The 20,141-nt window shown below is 37.8% G+C and overlaps 1 protein-coding gene across 2 annotated transcripts; it reads right to left on the minus strand.

Annotated features, from left to right (window-relative positions):
- Positions 1–676: 676 nt before the first annotated feature.
- Positions 677–9,350, minus strand: LOC133804327 (LEAF RUST 10 DISEASE-RESISTANCE LOCUS RECEPTOR-LIKE PROTEIN KINASE-like 2.1). Of its 2 annotated transcripts, XM_062242496.1 has the most exons (3): positions 8,630–9,350; positions 2,204–2,230; positions 677–1,818 (listed from the first exon to the last, which is right to left on the minus strand). In XM_062242496.1, exons 1-3 carry the CDS (start codon positions 9,276–9,278, stop codon positions 749–751), a joined length of 1,746 nt encoding a protein of 581 aa, XP_062098480.1. In that variant the 5' UTR covers positions 9,279–9,350; the 3' UTR covers positions 677–748. The 2 variants fall into 2 exon arrangements, with proteins under 2 accessions (XP_062098480.1, XP_062098481.1); XM_062242497.1 differs by lacking the exon at positions 2,204–2,230.
- Positions 9,351–20,141: the final 10,791 nt, after the last annotated feature.

Raw genomic sequence — 20,141 nt, forward strand, 5'->3', positions numbered from 1 at the left:
TAAAACCGCAATAAAATAGTATTTCAGACTCATAGGGACATTTTCTCTGCGCTTTTTATTTAAAGTTAAAAAAAAAACGCAAAGAAAACCTATATTTATAGTAGTGTGGCCGCCATGCCCTTATCGTGTCCCTCAAGTAAGCTCATGACGCAACACGGTGGTGAGTAAGTCGAGTTGGTCGTACACCACTGGTGATGGATCAAGACAAGTGGGAGGTTTATATATATAGGAATAGTTTAATACATATATATTTTTATATTTGACATTCTGTTATAATCATCAATTTAATTTGTGTTTTGCTTGAATCATCAATTTAATTTAACGGTATTAGTCTATGTCAATTACATATGATAGTGTTTTATTCGATAAAGACTAATATTTTATTTACGACAGTGTTGTAGATTAATATTTATATTTTATAGCCATCCACCAAAAATATATGTTGTTTTTCTTATTTTATAAAAATTATGTAGTAATGCATTATATAATTACTGTATTGTAAAATTCTATTGGCTATTACAATTTTTATTTTACATAATAAGAAGATTTAGTGATTTATTATTATTTTTTATTTTTAAATGGTAGAAAAAATAAATAAAGTTTTTTTTGGCATGAAAATAAATAAGGTTGATCGATATACCACTATATTCTATACACATACTTGAAATAATAAGTGAAAAAAAGAAAGATAAAAAGATTGTTGATAAAAAGTTGGAAATATATCATGTACAAGCTATTACATTGATTGTTATGGAGACCTTGTAGGAGAAAACAAGTATGGTTTTGGAGGAATCTCTATGGACTGAAAGTTTCCTTCCAACATTTCTACTACCTTACTCATTGATGGTCGATCTGCTGGGTTTGTTTGAATGCACCAAAAACTTATTGATATCATCTTTTTTGAAATTTCTTTTTCTGACTCGGTCATGTTTATCAGAATACTTGCTTCATGATCACTTTCTATTTCCAAATCCTTATACATTCGATTCGGATAATATATTTCACTAGTATGAGAAGCTGCATAATCAAAATTGTTTCTACCTCCAACCATTTCGAGAACCAACATTCCAAAACTATAAACATCAGACTTGTGAGATACTCCACCGTAGCCTCGACTGAATACCTCAGGTGCAATGTACCCCATAGTACCTCTAGCTCCAGCCATGGAGACAATACTCTCATGCTTCTTTATCAAAAGTTTGGCAAGTCCAAAATCAGCAATTTTAGGGCAAAAGTCTTCATCTAAAAGAATGTTTTGAGGTTTTATATCAAAATGCAAAATCCGTGTGTTGCAACCACAATGCAAGTATTCCAATCCTTTCGCAATGCCTATGGCGATTTCGTACAATGTCTTCCTTTGTAGACGATTTTCTTCATTTGAAGCTTTCTTGGTGAAGATAAAGTTGTCCAACGACCCATTTGGCATATATTCATAAACGAGAGCTCTTTTCTTTTTTTCGTAGCAAAATCCAAGAAGAGTTACTATATTTACATGAGAAGTTCTACCGATACTAGCAACTTCATTGAGAAAATCTTCTCCATTACTCTTTGATTCATTTAGCAATTTTACCGCCACAAGATGACCATCAGGTAATGTTCCTTTAAAGACAGCTCCAAAACCTCCTTTACCTATTTCTTGTGTAAATGAGTTTGTCATCTTCTTTATAGTGGCATAACTGTATCGTTTTGGGGCAATTGATCCATGATTCCTTATGAATGCCTCTACATTGAAGTGTTCCACTTTACCTCTCTTGTAGTAACATAGCATTGCCAAGGAGAGTATGGCGGGTATTATGAATATGGACATAATCGCGAAAGCTGTATTTGTGCACACACTTGGTAAGAATATTATTCATTAAATATTTTTAGAGTAATTGGTGAAAATGACCTCTCTTTTTTGAAGTCATTTTTCACTATGACCTAGTTTTGATAATATTTTGCAAAATGATGCTGTCTAAAATTTCGACTGACTATCTTAAAGTGTCAGAGGCCCAATTTTTCAAAAAAATTATCAAAAGTAGTTCAGAGTGCAAAATGACTTCAAAAAATAGGTCATTTGCCAAATGACCCAAGGTAAAATACATAGCTGTCACGTTTTCTAAATTAATAATTTCATTTTATATAAATTAATTAATTATTATTTTAAGTAATACTTTTTTTTTTTGGTTTTAGGAGTAGAAATTTAAATTCAAGAAAAATGTACCTTTAAATATGTATATTAATGATGACCCTGGAAGAAAAAGATAAAATGACATAAGAAACATAAACAAAATCATTAGTATATAGTGATTCTAATATTCATGATGATATTTATGTTTAGTAATTAACATAATAATTTAGTAAATATTTCACTATTTTCATTCACATATGTTATGGAAAATTATTTATTTTAATAGAGAAACATTAGGTTTTATGCTTAAACTATACGCATACTATAAAACCTGAAACCTTTCAGGTCGAAAAGTCAAAAAGAGAAGGAAAAAAAATTATTATTAAATTATATATTTATATGGTGGAACCCACTTATTTAAAAAATGTAAAATCATTTTTTGGCTAAACTTTAATTTAGACAAAATATTTTAATTGTTTAAAGAAAAATTAGTAGCATATCTCCATATTAATTTTCGGTTTTATTAGCAATATTTTCAGCTGATTTTGTAATGTGAAAATATCTTTAAGTGTGAATATATTTGTTGCCTTATTTATCTCAAATAATCAATTTTTGGTAAAAATATATTGTGCAAATATCTTAAGATTATTTTCAGGGATTATGTGGGATTATGTCTATTCTGGAATTAAGTTGATGTCGAAAATGAACATGATCAAAAGAAATCACCATGTTCGTTTTGCCAGATGAGACTGATTTCGTTCCTAACTCATCAGTTTCCTTTTCTGTAGACACAGAATGCATCTGGCTGACTGATTTCCTAAATCAAATGAATTCACAAATTGATTTCAAAGATACCTGAAAATCATGGCCTTGGACGATTTCCTTGCCTATAAATACCTTGCCAAGGCCTATGTAATTTTCATCTCTTCCCTTTTGAATATTTGTAAACATTACGTTATTTTTGAAGAATGTGTTTATTTGTAGAGATTAAGTTTGTTCACCTTAATCTTTGTGAGAGTGCTGAGTGTACTTGTGGATATCTATCTAGTCCATTGTAATCAGATAGTGTCTATTGTGAACGTGTTCATAAGGATCTTCGGGAGAGGATTCTATCTAAGTCTCACTTCGGGAGGAAGTGTGCACTCGCTATTCTTTGAAGGGAGTTCAAGAGAATCAGCATTTCATCAAACGAGATTCGTAGAGAAAAGTACAACAAGATTGCGGCAATAGTTTAAGAGGGAGTCTTACATTGTTTAAGTCAATGCTTTTGTACACTTTGTTTCTTTACTAATTGGTTTATTCTCTGGGCGTGGCCCCAAGGAGTAGGTTATCCGAAAGAGTTTCTAAACCTTGTAAAAATTCGCTGTGTTCTTTAATTTTTGCACTGTCTATTTATTGTGTTCAGTTCTGTCGTGACAAGTTCGGATTCTGTTCCGACAGAACTGCTATCTGTGTAAACAATTAATTACCATTCCACATTTTAATTAATTTATGGTTTAATTAATTTGGTAATTACTAAAAAATAGAATTTCAATTGGTATCAGAGCGAGTCACTAAACTCTTAGTGCGATCTTGTATTTTTTCCGTTTGTTTTGTGCCTTGTGAAATGTCTTTCTTTGCAGAAGGTGGATCTATAACTCGTCCTCCTTTGTTGAATGATTCCAACTATCCTTATTGGAAGGTTAGGATGAGAGCCTTTATTAAATCTCAAGAAGAAAAGGCGTGGAGATCAATCTTAACCGGTTGGACACCTCCGTCTGAATCTGATGATGTCACAAAGGTAAAATCTGAAATTAACTGGACCGATGCTAAAGATAAATTATCAAGTTATAACAACAAAGCCTTATATGCTATCTTTAATGTCGTTGATGAAGGATACATAAAATTAATATCTTCATGTGAATCTGCCAAAGAAGCTTGGGAAATCCTTCAAACTCAATTTGAAGGAATTGCTGATGTAAAACGTTCTAGGCTTGTTATGTTAACTACTAGATTTGAAAATCTTAGAATGACAGAGACTGAGTCTCTCACAGAATTCTATGAAAGACTGTCTGATATAGCTAATGAATATTTTGCATTGGGGGAAAAATTGGAAAATAATGTGTTAGTTCGAAAAATTGTTAGAGTGCTTCCTGACAGGTTTCAAACAAAGCTCACAGCAGTTGAAGAAGCAAAAGATCTCGACACAATGAAAGTAAAGGAATTGATGGGTTCATTGCGAACGTTTGAACTCAATCAACAAATTCGCCAAAGGGAAAATCCAAGTGCTCCCAAAGAAAAATCAGTTGCTTTCAAATCATCGAAAATAAAAGATTCAGAAGAAAATGATGGTGAAGACGAAATGGCTTTGTTGACCAAAAAATTTCAAAAATACATGAAAAAGATTGGTAACAAAAAATCCTCGCTCAAATCTTCCAAAGGTAATCAATTTTCTAGACCTTTTGACAATAACAATAAAAGAGGCGTGCAATGCAGGGAATGTGAAGGGTTTGGTCATATTCAATCTGAATGTGCCAACACACTGAAGAAAAATAAAAAGGTAATGGCAGCAACTTGGAGTGATCAGGACTCTGAAAGTAGTGATGAGGAAGATAACTTGAACCTTGCCTTAACCTTTGTTGTTTCTGGATTAACATTGAATTTGCAGGATAATAAAAGGGTTGTTTGTCTGAACAACGCAATACAGGAAGATAATTTTGAATGTGAATCCAGTGAGTCTGATCTAGACGAGGATTCCCTGAAAGAATCATACAAATATATGTATGATCAATGGTTAAAGGTTTATTCTGATACTCGCTTAATGGCAAGCAATAATAAAGTCTTACAGGAAAAGAATGATGATCTTATAAGCACTGTGAAGAATCTTGAAGAAAAAATTATTGCAAAAGATTGTGAAATTAAGAGGTTATCAAATGAAATTAATCACATGGTTAAAGGTGTTAAAATGCTTAATCCAAATTCCAGGATTTTGGATGATGTTATTGATGCATGACAAAAAGCTGGTAAGTTTCCTGGATTAGGATATGATGGTATTAAATCAAAAGGCAAAACCATTTTTGTGAAATCTGGAATACATTCTGTTGCATCCGCTAACGTTTCTGCAAGTACATCTCAAACAGTTGATTCGACAAAATGAAATTCTGTTTCCACATCTGTTAAACAGACCAATTTTCTCAAAAGAACCAACACAGATCGATTCATTCTAATATGCCATTTTTGTGGAGTGAAAGGGCACATCCGGCCCAGATGTTTTACTATGATGAATTTTTTCAAAAACAATTATTTAAATCATTATAGTAAAACAAAACATGTTGTCAGAAAACCTTCAAAATGTGTTTGGGTTGAAAAAGCAAGAAAAACTTGTCTTGCTGCTTTTACTTGTCATAAATCTTGTGCCTCTAATTCTTGGTATTTTGATAGTGGATGTTCTAGACATATGACAGGTGATGCAAATATACTCACCAATTTCAAATCTATGAAATGTGGTGCAGTAACCTTTTGTGATGGTATGTCAGGTAATATTATTGGAAAAGACACTCTAAGTCTTGATGGATTACCAAAATTGATAAATGTTTTACTTGTTGAAGGACTTAAGGCTAATTTAATTAGTATAAGTCAAATTTGTGATGAAGGCTTCACAGTAAATTTTTCTCGTGATAATTGCAATGTTGTTGATCAAAATGGCGTGAGTATATTGAAAGGATATAGATCCATTGATAATTGCTATACTCTTTCGCCAACTCTCACATGTCACTCGGCTATAAGTAATACCACTGATTTATGGCACGAGAAACTGGGTCATATAAATTTCAAAAGTTTAAAAAAGATTGTAAGTGCAAGGTTAGTTCGTGGGTTGCCCAAGTTGGGTAGAGAATCTTCAGGTAAATGTGAACCTTGTCAGTTAGGGAAACAATTAAAAAACTCCCACACAACTGTCACGGGAATCAATACTTCAAAAGTTCTTGAACTTTTGCACATGGATCTCATAGGTCCCATTCAAGTTGAAAGTATTAATGGAAAAATGTATATCCTTGTGTGTGTTGATGATTTTTCTCGTTTTACTTGGGTTGACTTCTTAAGTGAAAAATCAGACACGTTTGATGCCTTAAAAAATCTGTGCATTAAATTAAGAGTTGAAAAAGATTGCAATATAGGTAAGATTGTGAGAATTAGAAGTGATCATGGTAAATAATTTGAGAATATTGTTTATGATGATTTCTGTAAATCTCTAGGGATTTCCCATAAGTTCTCAGCTCGCAAGACTCCTGAATAAAATGGGGTTGTTAAGAGAAAAAATGGAACCTTGCAGGAGATGGCCAAAGTCATGGTAAACAGTAAGAAACTCTCCAAACGATTGTAGGCAGAAGCAATATTCATTGCTTGCTACACAATCAATCGAGTGTTTCTTAGGCCAGGTACTTTCAAAACTCCCTACGAAATTTGGAAAGGTAAAAAGCCCAATGTAAGTTATTTTCATGTTTTTGGATGCATATACTATATTCTTAGAGATCGTGAGAATATTGGAAAATTTGATTCAAAAAGTGATATAGGAGTGTTTCTTGGATATTCTATTAATATATTGTTGTTTACTTATTTATGCAGGTTATAATTTTTGGGTTTTATTCAAATGCAACTGTTATGCTGCCCAATTTTTTTAAAATATAAAGGGAATATGTTTCTTTCTTTTCATGTGTACCGACATTTGGTTATAACGATGAGAGCCATAGTGATCATGATTTGTGCATGTTGTTGTTTTACGGCCTAGTCTCTGTGTCATCATACGTAGATTAGGTGTCCACTCACCTGTAGGTGTAAAGACCTAGCATCTGTATACAGGAAGTGTTCTGAGCCTCCCCTTGTGGTGGTTAGCAGGTCCGGCTACCCGGTTTAGGATGTCGGATTTTCTATGGTGGGTAACGGGAACTAGGGATCTAGTGGACAGTGTGATGTGCACTTGTAGCTATGCTCTTATGATTATTTTTTGTTTCTTTTTATTTTGGTTTATACATGATAATATATGTTTTGTTTTCAAAGCTAACCATGCAGGAGTTTTATTTAACTTTTTGGGTCCTATGATATTAGTTACTTTCCTACTGGGCTTTATAAGCTCACCCCCTATATCTCTCCCATTCTAGGAGCCTAGTGACGCGAATGTGGATAAGGTGAATTATTGATGAAGCCAATGTGTTTGGTGCGGTAGTCCTATCTTTTGAACATTATATATATATGTATTTAATTTGGAACCTAATGGTCTGTATATCTAAATTAGTTATGTAATAGTTAGGAATGAGGAATGGTGGATGCTTAGTATTATTTTGGGTGTTTTATGACTTATTAAATTTAACTATTTGGTGACTACATAACTGTGGGGATATTATTGTTCTATGTATAATGATAAATGATCTTGCTTTTATTACTAATATTTTTATATATAATTATAGGATTTATTCCATTGTTTTGACTTATAATTATAGTACTATCTAGTATAAACTAAATGATTATTTATAAAGACTATTTTTCACCAAGGGTCAAACTTTGGCCTTTGACAACCCAAGTTATGGATATTACAAATCTGCCATAGCCTAGGGCTCGGGTCATGACACATACTATAAATATTATCTGTCTTAAGTTAAAAAAAATTAAACTATTCTCATCTTTCATTTAGAAACATATTTACCCCTATGCCTCCATCCCCCATCACCAAGCTCGCACCACCCATGACATCCCCCCCATTGGCGAACCCAGTCCCACGACCCCGCGTCGTCCCCCATCATCGAACACAATAGTATGCAGGCTGACATCATCAAAAATGGACTGTCTACGTCGTTCTACAACCCATGCCGACGTCTCAGACCGCCCTGTGCAACCCACGTCTAGCTCGTTTTTGTTTTGATTTTTAATTGTTTAGATTGTATATAAATGATTATTGCAGTTGTAAAATGCGGGTATTATTGAATTTTTGGAGTGTTTATATCAATTTAGTGTGCCTTGGTGGATTTATGATTTTTTTTTTTACACAAATACCTAGATTTTTATGAATGAAAACCTAATATTTCCCTTTTAAATGTAATACCACACTATAAAAATAAGGGTCTTTTGGCAAAATGACTTATTTTTTGAAGTCATTTTGCACTCTGGTCTAGTTTTGATATTTTTTTACAAAATAGCCTCCGATACTCCAGACAACTGGTCGAAATTTTTCATACAGTTGGTCGAAATTTGAGACATGAGTTATTTTGTAAAAAATTATCAAAACTAGGTCAGAGAATGTAAAATGACTTCAAAAAAATGATCATTTTCAATCGTAAAATAATCTTCTTCTAATGATTGATGTCCATATACAGGAGATCCACACATCTCAAGGTTAGTAACTCCGTAAATAAAGGATGAAGGCAAAAATATTTTAATCAAAATTGGAATTAGGAGATGATATTTTGAATCAATTTATAAGAGAAGAGATCTAAAAAAAATAATTATTATTTTTTAAATAGAAAGAACAAAATAGCTAAACATGCATACCTCGCACCATGCAACGGTAGCTGTTAGAGTAATAATAATACTCACACGCCTGAGAATCAAGCCATATAGAACACGGATCATCCATTGTCCTATAACTGACGTTGAACCCCATCTTCAAAGCTTCCGCAAGCAAAGATCCATTATCCGACAGTTCACGCGCCATTGATGCCATAATCGGAACCCTAACCCTCTTACCGCACTTGTGTACGTCGCCCCGGAACGGATCATACGGATCTGGTCCGACCAAGAAGTAAGAGAACGAAGATGCACGATTCTCGCACACGAACCGATTATTCTTTGGCGTCATATTAAACTGAGTTCCGCCGGCATTATTACACTCATAGATCAGTGTCAGTTCGACGTTGCCGGTGTCGGAGAACAAGTCGGTTTTGAACGTGGTGCTGAGGAACTCGCTAGGGCAGGTTTGGTTCCAGAGGTCTGATCGAACCAACGTAAGAGTCTTCTCTGATGAGTTGACTTTGAGGACTCGGTACTCGACCCAGTTGATGTTCAAGGTCGAACTACTGTTAGGGCAGTCGTTGAGGTATTCGAAATCTCTAGAGGCCATGAGATCGCCGGGAAAGAGGAATGATGAGAATAGGAGGAGTACTCCGGCAAGGGTGATCGGAGAGATAGGGATCGGGTGCATCGCGGAGGAGTGGAGAATTTTTTAAGATCGAGTGATATTTGGCTCTTTTACGTTGAACTGAAATCGCTTGATGACGTGGCAAGCCTTAGTTGAAAAAAAATTTAAAAAATCAGTATTTATTTGGCATAAAAATAAAAATGTCGCTTGGGCCTTGCTGCTCCACAATTTTTATTTTTAATTATTTGGCATAAAAATAAAAAAGCCACTTGGACTTTGTTGCTCCACAATTTTAAGTCATATTTAAAAAAAAAGATTATACATTCAATTTTAATACTGATATGGGTGGGAGAGTAGTTGAATATAACATCAAATACTACATATTTTTTTATTAAAATACTATGACATTTAAATGGTTTTTTTCTTCGTAAATACACTTTTTTTTTTAATATCTATGCGATTCTTAGTTTTTTTTTTCAATTTTACTAATTTTATTTTTTAAAAATACAATTTTAAAGTTTTATAATTAAAAAAATATTATCTTAAAGATCATTCCCCATCAATATAATATTGAAAAGACATCTTAAAATCAATCAAGCTATACATAGAATTATTCAAAGAAATGGATGAAATCGAGTATGTGACTTTGACCCTAATTAAGTTCGGACTAAGATATCTCTTACAAAGTCAAGGAAATTATTAATCAATAAAGCCATTCTTATCTTCTTCCTCTTTCCACTACTTAGAGCCATTGGAGCTTTGGGTGACCATAGTTTGAAGTAGTGTGAATCAAGGATAAAGAATTGCTAAGGGATATTATTAGTGTCCAACACCATAAGTAGGTGACATATCATTATTGGTGCAATCCAATATCGAGTCCTACTTATTTAAATTTAATAAAGATTATGGGGTATCGCTAAACAATCTTGAGAGTTGGGTACCTTAAGATGCAAAATAGCAACACTCATTTGTCAATGATGTCGACGAGGAAGACTAAAATGCCTAGCTAACTTTTTTTATTTTTTATTTTTTTATTTTCTTATGTTAGTAACCTACATTTTAAAGTAGGGGTGCACATCGGGCGGGTTTGTCGGGTTCGGGTTAGGCGGGTTTCGGGTAGAGGAAATTAATATCGAACCCATCCAAATTGCTCTCGGATTTCTTCGGGTTTGGGTGTGGTCGGGTTCGGGTGTGGGAAAAGTGTAACCGAACCCGCCCGAAAGGGATTCGGGTTGGTCGGGTTCACAAGAATCTAATCTTCTCCAAACTCCTCATCTCCCACCATACAATCAAGCATTTGTTTGGAGAGTGAGTCGACATTAACATTCTCCAAACTCCTCATCTTCTCTTCATTCTCCCTCAACCATGCCTCCAAAATATCAACATTCATCAAAACCATCTACAATTGCTGCTCCAGCCCTTCCATCTCATCTTGCATCTCCTTCACACCCATATATATACATATATATAATTATATTATATAATCATATCACAGATAAAATATAATATAAATATATATAATTAAATCTAAATAAATAGATATATATATAACTATATAATTCTAAACTAAACTAACATTGGCTTGGATGGAAGTTTACACTGGCAGGGAGGACACCGCCGCCTAGCCGCCGCCGACCGAACCCACGAAGAGGAGGACGATGCCGCGTGTGGCGTGCTGCCCTTTTGGCACACCCACATGGGGCCATTTTGTAATGAGCATGCCTTGGTGCTTGATCATTAGTCAAGTCTTGCACCAAGCAACCTCAGGGGATATGGTAGTGACAGTTTTGTAATATTGCATATGTCTCCCAGACAAAAATCATATATGTTCCTGGGAAGACTTTATTTCCTTAGAAGGCTCCTTAGGGGGAGGTGACCTGGTGACTTAGGGAAGCACCATGGCCATCAGCAGATAGGGGCCAAAGATGTGTACTCCCTTGCCCTATCAAGGCTATATATTAATGAAATAACATTTATCCATACTTGCCCCTGTGTGCCTCCTTGTTGTTTATGTGTTGCTTGTTTGTTAGCTTCGTTGGGCCACTGAGTGCCATTTGCCTTGTTGTGTGGACGTTCCTAGGAATGACTTGCTTTGTGCTTGCTCATACTTCGTTATTGCCCGTTGCATGTCCGAGATGTGTATGTGGCTAACCGATGAGTTTGTTTGCCTGTAGGTGTGTGTTGTAGGCTGACTTGCTAGCTTGAAGAGTCTGCAAGTGCCGCACGTTCCGTCTAGTTGGAGTACCCAAATAGCCGGCCCGTGACAGTTGGTATCAGAGCATAGTTAGAAAGCGCTTGGCAAAAGACACACTATGGTGAGCAACACTCTGAGGATCGAAGCTCTTGAGAAGCGAGTAGGGGAACTAGATGGCCTGGACGAGAGGGTCAGGGATCTTTCCTCTGCAAGTCAGGACTCGGGATCGTCTGATGCAAACAATCGCATAGCTGCGTTGGAGAAGGAGAATGATGTTCTTCTATCCAGAATTATCGCGTTGGAGAAAAGAAACACTCCAACAAGTACTTCTGTTTCCCCTCGGTGGGAGGAACGCATCGCGGCGGTGGAGCGCATGCTAAAGGACCAAGAAGTTTCAATAAATGACACGATGGAAGATTGCAGGGAGGCAGTCGGTGTGCTCAGAGAAGAAATGGCTGAGCTGTCTACCAAGGTAAACCTGACCATGAGAGCGGTTGGGAATGCCCCTGCAACAGGGCCGATAGGTATGGAATATGGCCGAGCCAAAGTACCCGAGCCGAGACCCTATAATGGGGCCAGAGATGCAAAGGATTTGGAGAATTTCCTCTTTGACATGGAACATTATTTTAGAGTCGTGTGGGCCGTTTCAGAAGACGGAAAGGTTGCCATGGCTACCATGTATTTGTCGGGAGATGCCAAGGTGTGGTGGAGGACCAAGCATGATGACATAGAGAATGGCAGGTGTACCATCACATCTTGGGCGGACCTGAAGAGGGAATTAAAGACGCATTTTCTGCCAGAAAATGTAGCTTACATAGCTCGTCGCCAGTTACGAGAGCTTAAACAAGTCGGGACAGTCCGAGAATATGTAAAGAGATTTTCGGGACTGATGCTCGATATTAAAGACATGTCTGAAGTGGACAGGCTCTTCTGCTTCCTCGAGGGATTGAAACCGTGGGCCAAGCAAGAACTTCAAAGACAGCGGGTGTCTGATCTGGCCACCGCTCAAGCTGCTGCCGAACGCTTAACAGACTACACTGCGGAGAGCAGCCTGCCGAAAAGGGCTACTCCTCCAGCCAGCTCGAGTAGCGCCGGGAGTAAGAAGTCTGGGAAGTCCTAGCAGGGTAAGAGTGGGGGAGAGAAGAGGACAGCTGAGTCCAATTCGTCCAGTGGGACAGATGCTGCTGCAGGGAAGAAGCCGCTAGCTTGTTGGATTTGCAAAGGCCCACACAAGTCGGCAGTTTGCCAATTTCGGGGCAAGCTGAATGCCCTCATCGGCCAAGAACAGCAAGGCGAAGGAGAAGAGGAAGAAGAAGAGTACGCGCACATGGGCGCTGTCCGTCTGTTGAACGCTCTCAAGAAGCATGGCGAGAAAGGGAAGAAGACCCTGGGGAAAGGGCTAATGTTCGTGGATGCCGCTATCAATGGCAAGCCTGCCAAAAGCGTGATGATTGATACTGGCGCCACCCACAACTTCATCTCTGAACTCGAAGCAAAGCGACTAGGACTAAAGCTGGAGAAAGATGCAGGCCGCATGAAAGCGGTCAACTCCAAAGCCTTGGCCACAACTGGCGTGGCTAAAGAGGTAAAAGTGAAAATCGACACGTGGGAGGGGCAGACTGACTTGGTGGTCGTCCACATGGACGACTTCGATGTGGTTTTGGGAATGGACTTTCTAACCGAGAAATGTGCCATTCCAATTCCTGCCACTGGAAGCTTACTCATAATGGGAGAGACTCATTCAATGGTACCTGCAAAGGTGAAACCACCCCCTGGTGTGAAGCTTCTCTCAGCTTTACAGTTCAAGAAGGGTGTGAGGAAGCAGGAGCCCACTTATGTAGCTGTACCCACTGTGTTCAAAGAAGTAGTGGAAGAAATTGTTCCACTAGAAATTACGAGGGTCTTAAAGGTGTATGGGGATGTGATGCCAGATAAACTCCCCAAAGCCTTGCCACCAAAGAGGGGGATTGATCACCAGATAGAGCTGGTGCCCGGAGCGAAACCTCCAACAAAAGCGCCATACAGAATGACACCCCCTGAGCTAGAAGAATTGAGGAAGCAATTAAAAGAGCTATTGGAGGCAGGCTTCATCAAACCGTCGAAGGCGCCATATGGCGCACCGGTGCTATTCCAGAAGAAGCACGATGGGAGCTTGAGACTGTGCATCGACTATAGGGCTCTCAATAAGGTGACAGTTCGCAACACCTACCCTATCCCTCTGATCGCTGATTTGTTCGACCAGCTAAGTGGAGCCAAATGCTTCACAAAGTTGGACTTGAGATCGGGCTACTATCAGGTGAGGATTGCAGATGGGGATGAACCAAAGACTACATGTGTTACTCGATACGGAGCATTTGAGTTTCGAGTAATGCCGTTTGGGTTGACAAATGCACCTGCTACCTTCTGTACACTAATGAACCAAGTATTCCACGAGTATCTAGATAAGTTCGTGGTGGTGTACTTGGATGATATCGTGGTTTATAGCGCCACGATCGAAGAGCATCAAGAACACTTGGCTCAAGTGTTTCAGAAGTTGAGAGAGAACCAGCTATATGTGAAGCGAGAGAAATGCTCGTTTGCACAGGAGAGCATCAAGTTCTTAGGCCACGTGGTGGAACGTGGCCGTATTCGTATGGATCTGGAGAAGGTGAGGGCAATCCAGGAATGGAAAGCCCCCACAAATGTGAAAGAACTCCGCTCCTTCTTGGGCCTAGCCAACTACTATAGGCGATTTGTGGACGGCTACTCAAGAAGGGCGACACCCTTGACTGAGCTTCTAAAAAAGGGTGTGACTTGGGCGTGGACTGACAAGTGTGCTAAAGCGTTCAGGAGTTTGAAAGAAGCCATGATGAAGGATCCTGTTCTTGCCTTGCCAACTATTAGCAAGCCCTTCGAAGTACAGACAGATGCATCAGATTATGCTCTGGGAGGGGTACTAGTACAAGAGGACCACCCAGTCGCATACGAAAGTCGCAAGTTGTCTGAAGCTGAGAGGAGGTATACTGCCTAGGAGAAGGAGCTCCTCGCAGTTATACATTGCTTGCGAGTGTGGAGGCATTACTTGCTGGGGTCAAAGTTCGTAGTGAAGACGGATAATGCAGCTGTGAGTCATTTCCTTACTCAGCCGAAACTGACCCCTAAGCAGGCTCGATGGCAGGAGTTTGTGGCAGAATTCGACTTCCGTTTTGAGCACAGGGCAGGACGCTTAAACCAGGCAGCTGACGCCTTGAGTCGCAAAGCGGAGTTGGCGACTCTAAAGATCATGGCTAGCTTGTCGGCTAGCGTGGTGAACACTCCACTCAAGGAACGCATTAAAGAAAACCTGGAGAAAGACCCAGTTGTCAGGACCATCCTGAAGCTCGTAAAAGAAGGCAAGACTCACCAGTTCTGGGTGGAGGATGACCTTCTGTGGGCCATAGGGGGGCGCTTGTATGTTCCAAAAGCTGGAGATTTGCGAAGGACGTTACTAAGCGAGTGTCATGACACTCTGTGGGCAGGTCATCCAGGGTGGCAGAGAACCCATGCCCTCTTGAAGCAGGGATATTATTGGCCACAAATGCGAGACGATGTAGTAGAGTACACCAAAACCTGTCTGGTCTTCCAGCAAGACAAGGTCGATAGGAATAAGACACCTGGGTTGTTGGAGCCCTTGCGAGTCCCAAGCCGACCGTGGGAGAGCGTGTCGCTTGACTTTATCACCAGTCTTCCGAAGACAGGAGATTTAAGTGCGATCTTGGTGGTCGTGGATAGATTCTCGAAGTATGCAACATTCATCCCAGTGTCGAAGTACTGTTCGGCAGAAGAGACAGCCAGACAATTTTTCAAACATATTGTCAAATATTGGGGAGTGCCCCAGAACATCGTCAGTGACCGAGATGGAAGATTCACGGGGACGTTTTGGTCTGAATTATTCAATCTCTTGGGGTCACAACTGAATATTTCCTCGAGCTACCATCCGCAGACAGATGGGCAGACAGAAAGATTCAACGGGATGTTGGAGGAGTACTTGCGCCACTTTGTGAATGCCAATCAGAAGAATTGGCCGCAACTACTCGATGTAGCTCAATTTTGTTTCAACTCTCAAAAGAGTTATTCGTCGAATAAGAGCCCTTTTGAAGTTTTTAATGGACAGTAACCACTGTTACCCCACACAGTGGACGAATATCGCGGTCGGAACCCGCGGGTCTTTCACTTCACAAAAGACTGGAAGAAAACAACAGAGATTGCCCGAGCTTATCTAGAAAAAGCCTCAAGAAGAATGAAGAAGTGGGCAGATCAGAAGCGCAGACCACTGGAGTTCAAAGCAGGTGACTTAGTGTTAATCAAGCTGAGGCCCGAACAGTTGAGATTCCGAGGGGACAAAGACATCAGACTCGTTCGCAAGTACGAGGGTCCGGTCTCAGTCATCTCAAAAGTTGGCCTAACTTCATACAAAGTCGACCTACCCGCTTGGATGAAGATACACCCGGTCCTTCACGTCAGCAACTTGAAGCCGTATCATGAAGATCCAGCCAATCCAGAGCGCAACCAGTCAACCAGAGGAGGAGTCAGTGTTCAGCCAAGGAGCAAGCGTCAACCTGAAGAAATCCTGGCGGAAAGAACGGTCACCACTGACCGTAAAAAGCATAAAGAATATCTGGTAAAATGGAAGGGGCTCGCTGATGACGAGATCAGCTGGGAGAGGGCGGAAGACTTGAAGAAGCTCACGCAGAAGATTGAAGATCTACAAGCTACTTCGTCGAGGGCGCCGAAAGATTAAGTGGGGGAGAGTGTGGCGTGCTGCCCCTTTGGCACACCCACATGGGGCCATTTTGTAATGAGCATGCCTTGGTGCTTGATCATTAGTCAAGTCTTGCACCAAGCAACCTCAGGGGATAGGGTAGTGGCAGTTTTGTAATATTGCATATGTCTGCCAGACAAAAATCATATATGTTCCTGGGAAGACTTTATTTCCTTAGAAGGCTCCTTAGGGGGAGGTGACCTGGTGACTTAGGGAAGCACCATGGCCATCAGCAGATAGGGGCCAAAGCTGTGTACTCCCTTGCCCTATCAAGGCTATATATTAATGAAATAACATTTATCCATACTTGCCCCTGTGTGCCTCCTTGCTGTTTATGTGTTGCTTGTTTGTTAGCTTCGTTGGGCCATTGCGTGCCATTTGCCTTGTTGTGTGGACGTTCCTAGGAATGACTTGCTTTGTGCTTGCTCATACTTCGTTATTGCCCGTTGCATGTCCGAGATGTGTATGTGGCTAACCGATGAGTTTGTTTGCCTGTAGGTGTGTGTTGTAGGCTGACTTGCTAGCTTGAAGAGTCTGCAAGTGCCGCACGTTCCGTCTAGTTGGAGTACCCAAATAGCCGGCCCGTGACACCGCGCCGCCTAGCCTAGCTACCGACCGAACCCACAGACGGAGACGAGAGGGAAAGAGCGAGAGAGGGAGGAGAGTTGGCGTCGGTGTTTGGAGCTTGGTGGTAATGAGGCGCCGCCGAAGGGACTAGGGAGGAAGGAAGGGAGATGAGGGGGGTCGGGGGACTCTCGGGTACGAGGGCTTCGTTTGGGTTGGGGATTAGTTTAGGTTATTTTCTTTTTTTTTTTTTAGGTTTTTTTTTATTTAAGTTTTACTGAAGCAATTTGGGCGGGTTTAACCCGAACCCGAGATGCATTTATTTAGACACCCGAACCCGACCCGATGAAAATTCTGGTTGAGCCCGACCCGACCCGAATGTGCGGATTTTAATATTTTTTCGGGTGTCTCGGGTGTGGGTTGGGTCGGGTGGTCGAGTTTTCGGATTCAAATGTGCACCCCTATTTTAAAGGCTTAGTCCAAGAAGTTTATCATTTTAGGTTTTCCCTTGTATATTCTTTGAGTTACGTGAATATTTTTTGAGTTGTATTGTTGAAACAATTTTGTATCATTTTTGATATAGTGAATTTATTTTTCTCGCCCATGATTTTTTTCTTTCAGAGTTTCCACGTAAATTTGTGTGTGATCTTTATTTTTCTGATCGTTATCTATTATTATATTTTCAACAAAAATAATATAATTGAAAGAAATCATGTACCACTGTATATTTGAAAAAAAATCTATATGGTTCACCGTATAAAAATTATAATTAACTTAAAAATTGTTAACGGTCTAAATATCCCATTTAAATTTAATCACACCTAGGACACCAAGTCTTATTAGCCTATGCTTAATATCAATATATACTCTCATTCCTTTTTATTAAAAAAAAAAACAATACTCACTCACGTTTATGAATATATAATTTAGAATATTATTATTTCACATCTTAAAACGCTCAACATCACTTAATTTAATATAGCATTGTTATTATTTTTAATTTTAAATTAATATATATGTATATATGGAAGATTTCTCAATAGTTACTACCCATAAATGAGTACTAACAATTATGATAATGTGGCAACATAGTGGCTTGGTATAACAAGTCACCAACAGGTAAATATTTTTTTTACACTAATTTCGAATTTAGTTTTTTTTTGCTATAATTAATGTTGTTTCCAACTAATGAGAGACGCTAATTATATTTAGAAATTGACATGCATTTGAAAAATGCAAAATTTACAATATTATATTTTCATAATAAATACACTTTTTTTCATCAGGTAACCCTTCCAAAAATTTAATAAAAATCAAATTTTATTTTTAAAAATATTAATTAACAGTTATAAATATAGACTATTGATTTTAATCCAATTGTTAATATTAAAGTAACCATTCATGAGTAGTAACTATTAAAAGTGCGGTGAGACTCAATATTAATTTATACATAATTATTAAAAATATTACATATTATTATTTGTTATATGGGACTCAATATTAATTTACACGTAACTATAACATGGTCAAGACACCTTACAAATACTTACTTCCAAGATAATTTCCCAAATCCCATACACAATGACAAAGGTTATTCCATGAGAGCATGGGGGACTGTCAAAATTTTGAAAAAAATAGAATTATATGGTATTTTTTAAGAAAATGATAATTTATGATTGTAAATAGTAAGTGTTTGTCCTCTCTTAAAAATATATCTTAGGTTTTTTTATAAATATACCATTTTTTTTACTATTTTTTCTTTCTTTACAATTCTTAAAAAAATTCCAAAAATACTATTTTAAGTTTATAAAAATACTGTGTCGAAACTAAAAAAAAACTAAACATCAACCACTATAATATAATATCAAAAAATAATTAAACATCAACTTACTATAAAAAAAAAACAATCTCAAAAATTTACCACTACATACTAAAACCTATCAAAATAAACTAAAAATATATCTCAAAACAATTAAACATATACACAAAATAAACTAAAATTAAAAAAAAAAAACCAAAAACACAAAAAAATAAATATAAATTAAAAATATACACAATATACCTAAGGTAAACCCAAAATAAACTAAAAATATACACAATAAACAAAAAAAAAATGTTTAACTAGAGACATCAATTCACCCCATGTAGTGAAAATTTACTTAATATATACCTAAAAACAACTAAACATATACCTTAAAAAACTAACAATATACTCAATATATACCAAAAATAAACAAAAAAAAATATATACTAATCAATTAGAAACAAACCCAAAATATACCCAAAATAAATATAAAAATCATCAAAAATCAACCCACAAAAAAAATATTTATACTACATGTTAGCTTAGTTTTATTTGGAAAATGCATTAATTTATTTTTATTAATTTTCTTTCATTGTCATATAAATTTTAAATAATAAATAATAGCATATATTATAAAAGAATGACATGAATATATTTGAAAAAACTAAACCAAATTAGATACACATTTTTTTGTGCAAAAGTCTTGCTTATGCCAACATCATCATGGAATTAGATTGCTTCTTAGTGGTGTAGGCTATCAACAACAAAAGCATATACCAATCCAATTTTGATTCCATTGTTAGGAGTATCATTGTTATTTGTAATGAGTTTATTGACGTTTCATTCAAATATTGTCCTAGAGTCGAAAATAAGGTAGTCGATTCCCTAGCCAAGTTATTTGTAATGAGAGGGATCGGGTGCATCGTGGAGGTGTGGAGATGGCATTTGGAGTTGGAGCCGCCTTGGTTGAATGACTTCCTTTTCAACCATTATTTGAGTTGTGAAGACTAATACTATAAATCCTCAAAGATATTAAGTTGATTTTGGCTACTGACATGGGGTAGTGTAATCAAAGTCGTTGCCAACACTAGCTTTGACTTGCTTGAGGAAAATTGCTAAGGATGCCCCTATTGCCAATACCACAAGAAAGGAGGAGGTGGTGTATAATGATTGGTGCAATCTAATATCAAGTTTTGAATTTAATAAGTATTACAGAGTATCGTTAACCAGTTATAGGGTCCCACCTCATGTGGTGATGGGGCTGAGCTTTGGACAAAACCTGTGGCAAATTCAATCAAGATCAATGGGACGCAACAATTTTTAAAGAGAGTAATAGATATGGGGTCGGGTGGGTGGCTCGTGATGAGGAGGGGAGGATTATCTTAGCAAAGTCTCTAGGCTTTCGTGATTTGGTTCAACTTGAAGTGGCAGAAGTTTTAGGCATTAAGGAGGCTCTGAGTTGGCCCAAAACTTAGCAGTATCAGCATGTGACACTGGAGACCAATTGCCTTATAGTAGTTCCGGCCATTAGGAGCTCGTTACAAATTCGTTTGGTCTTCTTGTTACTGATTGCAAAACCTTATT

This window comes from Humulus lupulus, chromosome X, assembly GCF_963169125.1.
Source record: "Humulus lupulus chromosome X, drHumLupu1.1, whole genome shotgun sequence".
Classification (NCBI taxonomy): Eukaryota; Viridiplantae; Streptophyta; class Magnoliopsida; order Rosales; family Cannabaceae; genus Humulus; species Humulus lupulus.

Excerpts from the sequence above, each read along its gene's own strand:
- LOC133804327 (XM_062242496.1), bottom strand. The coding sequence starts at position 9,278 with ATGCACCCGATCCCTATCTCTCCGATCACCCTTGCCGGAGTACTCCTC. Across the intron at positions 2,231-8,629 it reads CTACCGTTGCATGGTGCGAG|GGTCATCATTAATATACATA; the intron begins GTATGCATGTTT and ends TTTTTCTTCCAG. Across the intron at positions 1,819-2,203 it reads ATTAATATACATATTTAAAG|CTTTCGCGATTATGTCCATA; the intron begins GTACATTTTTCT and ends GCACAAATACAG.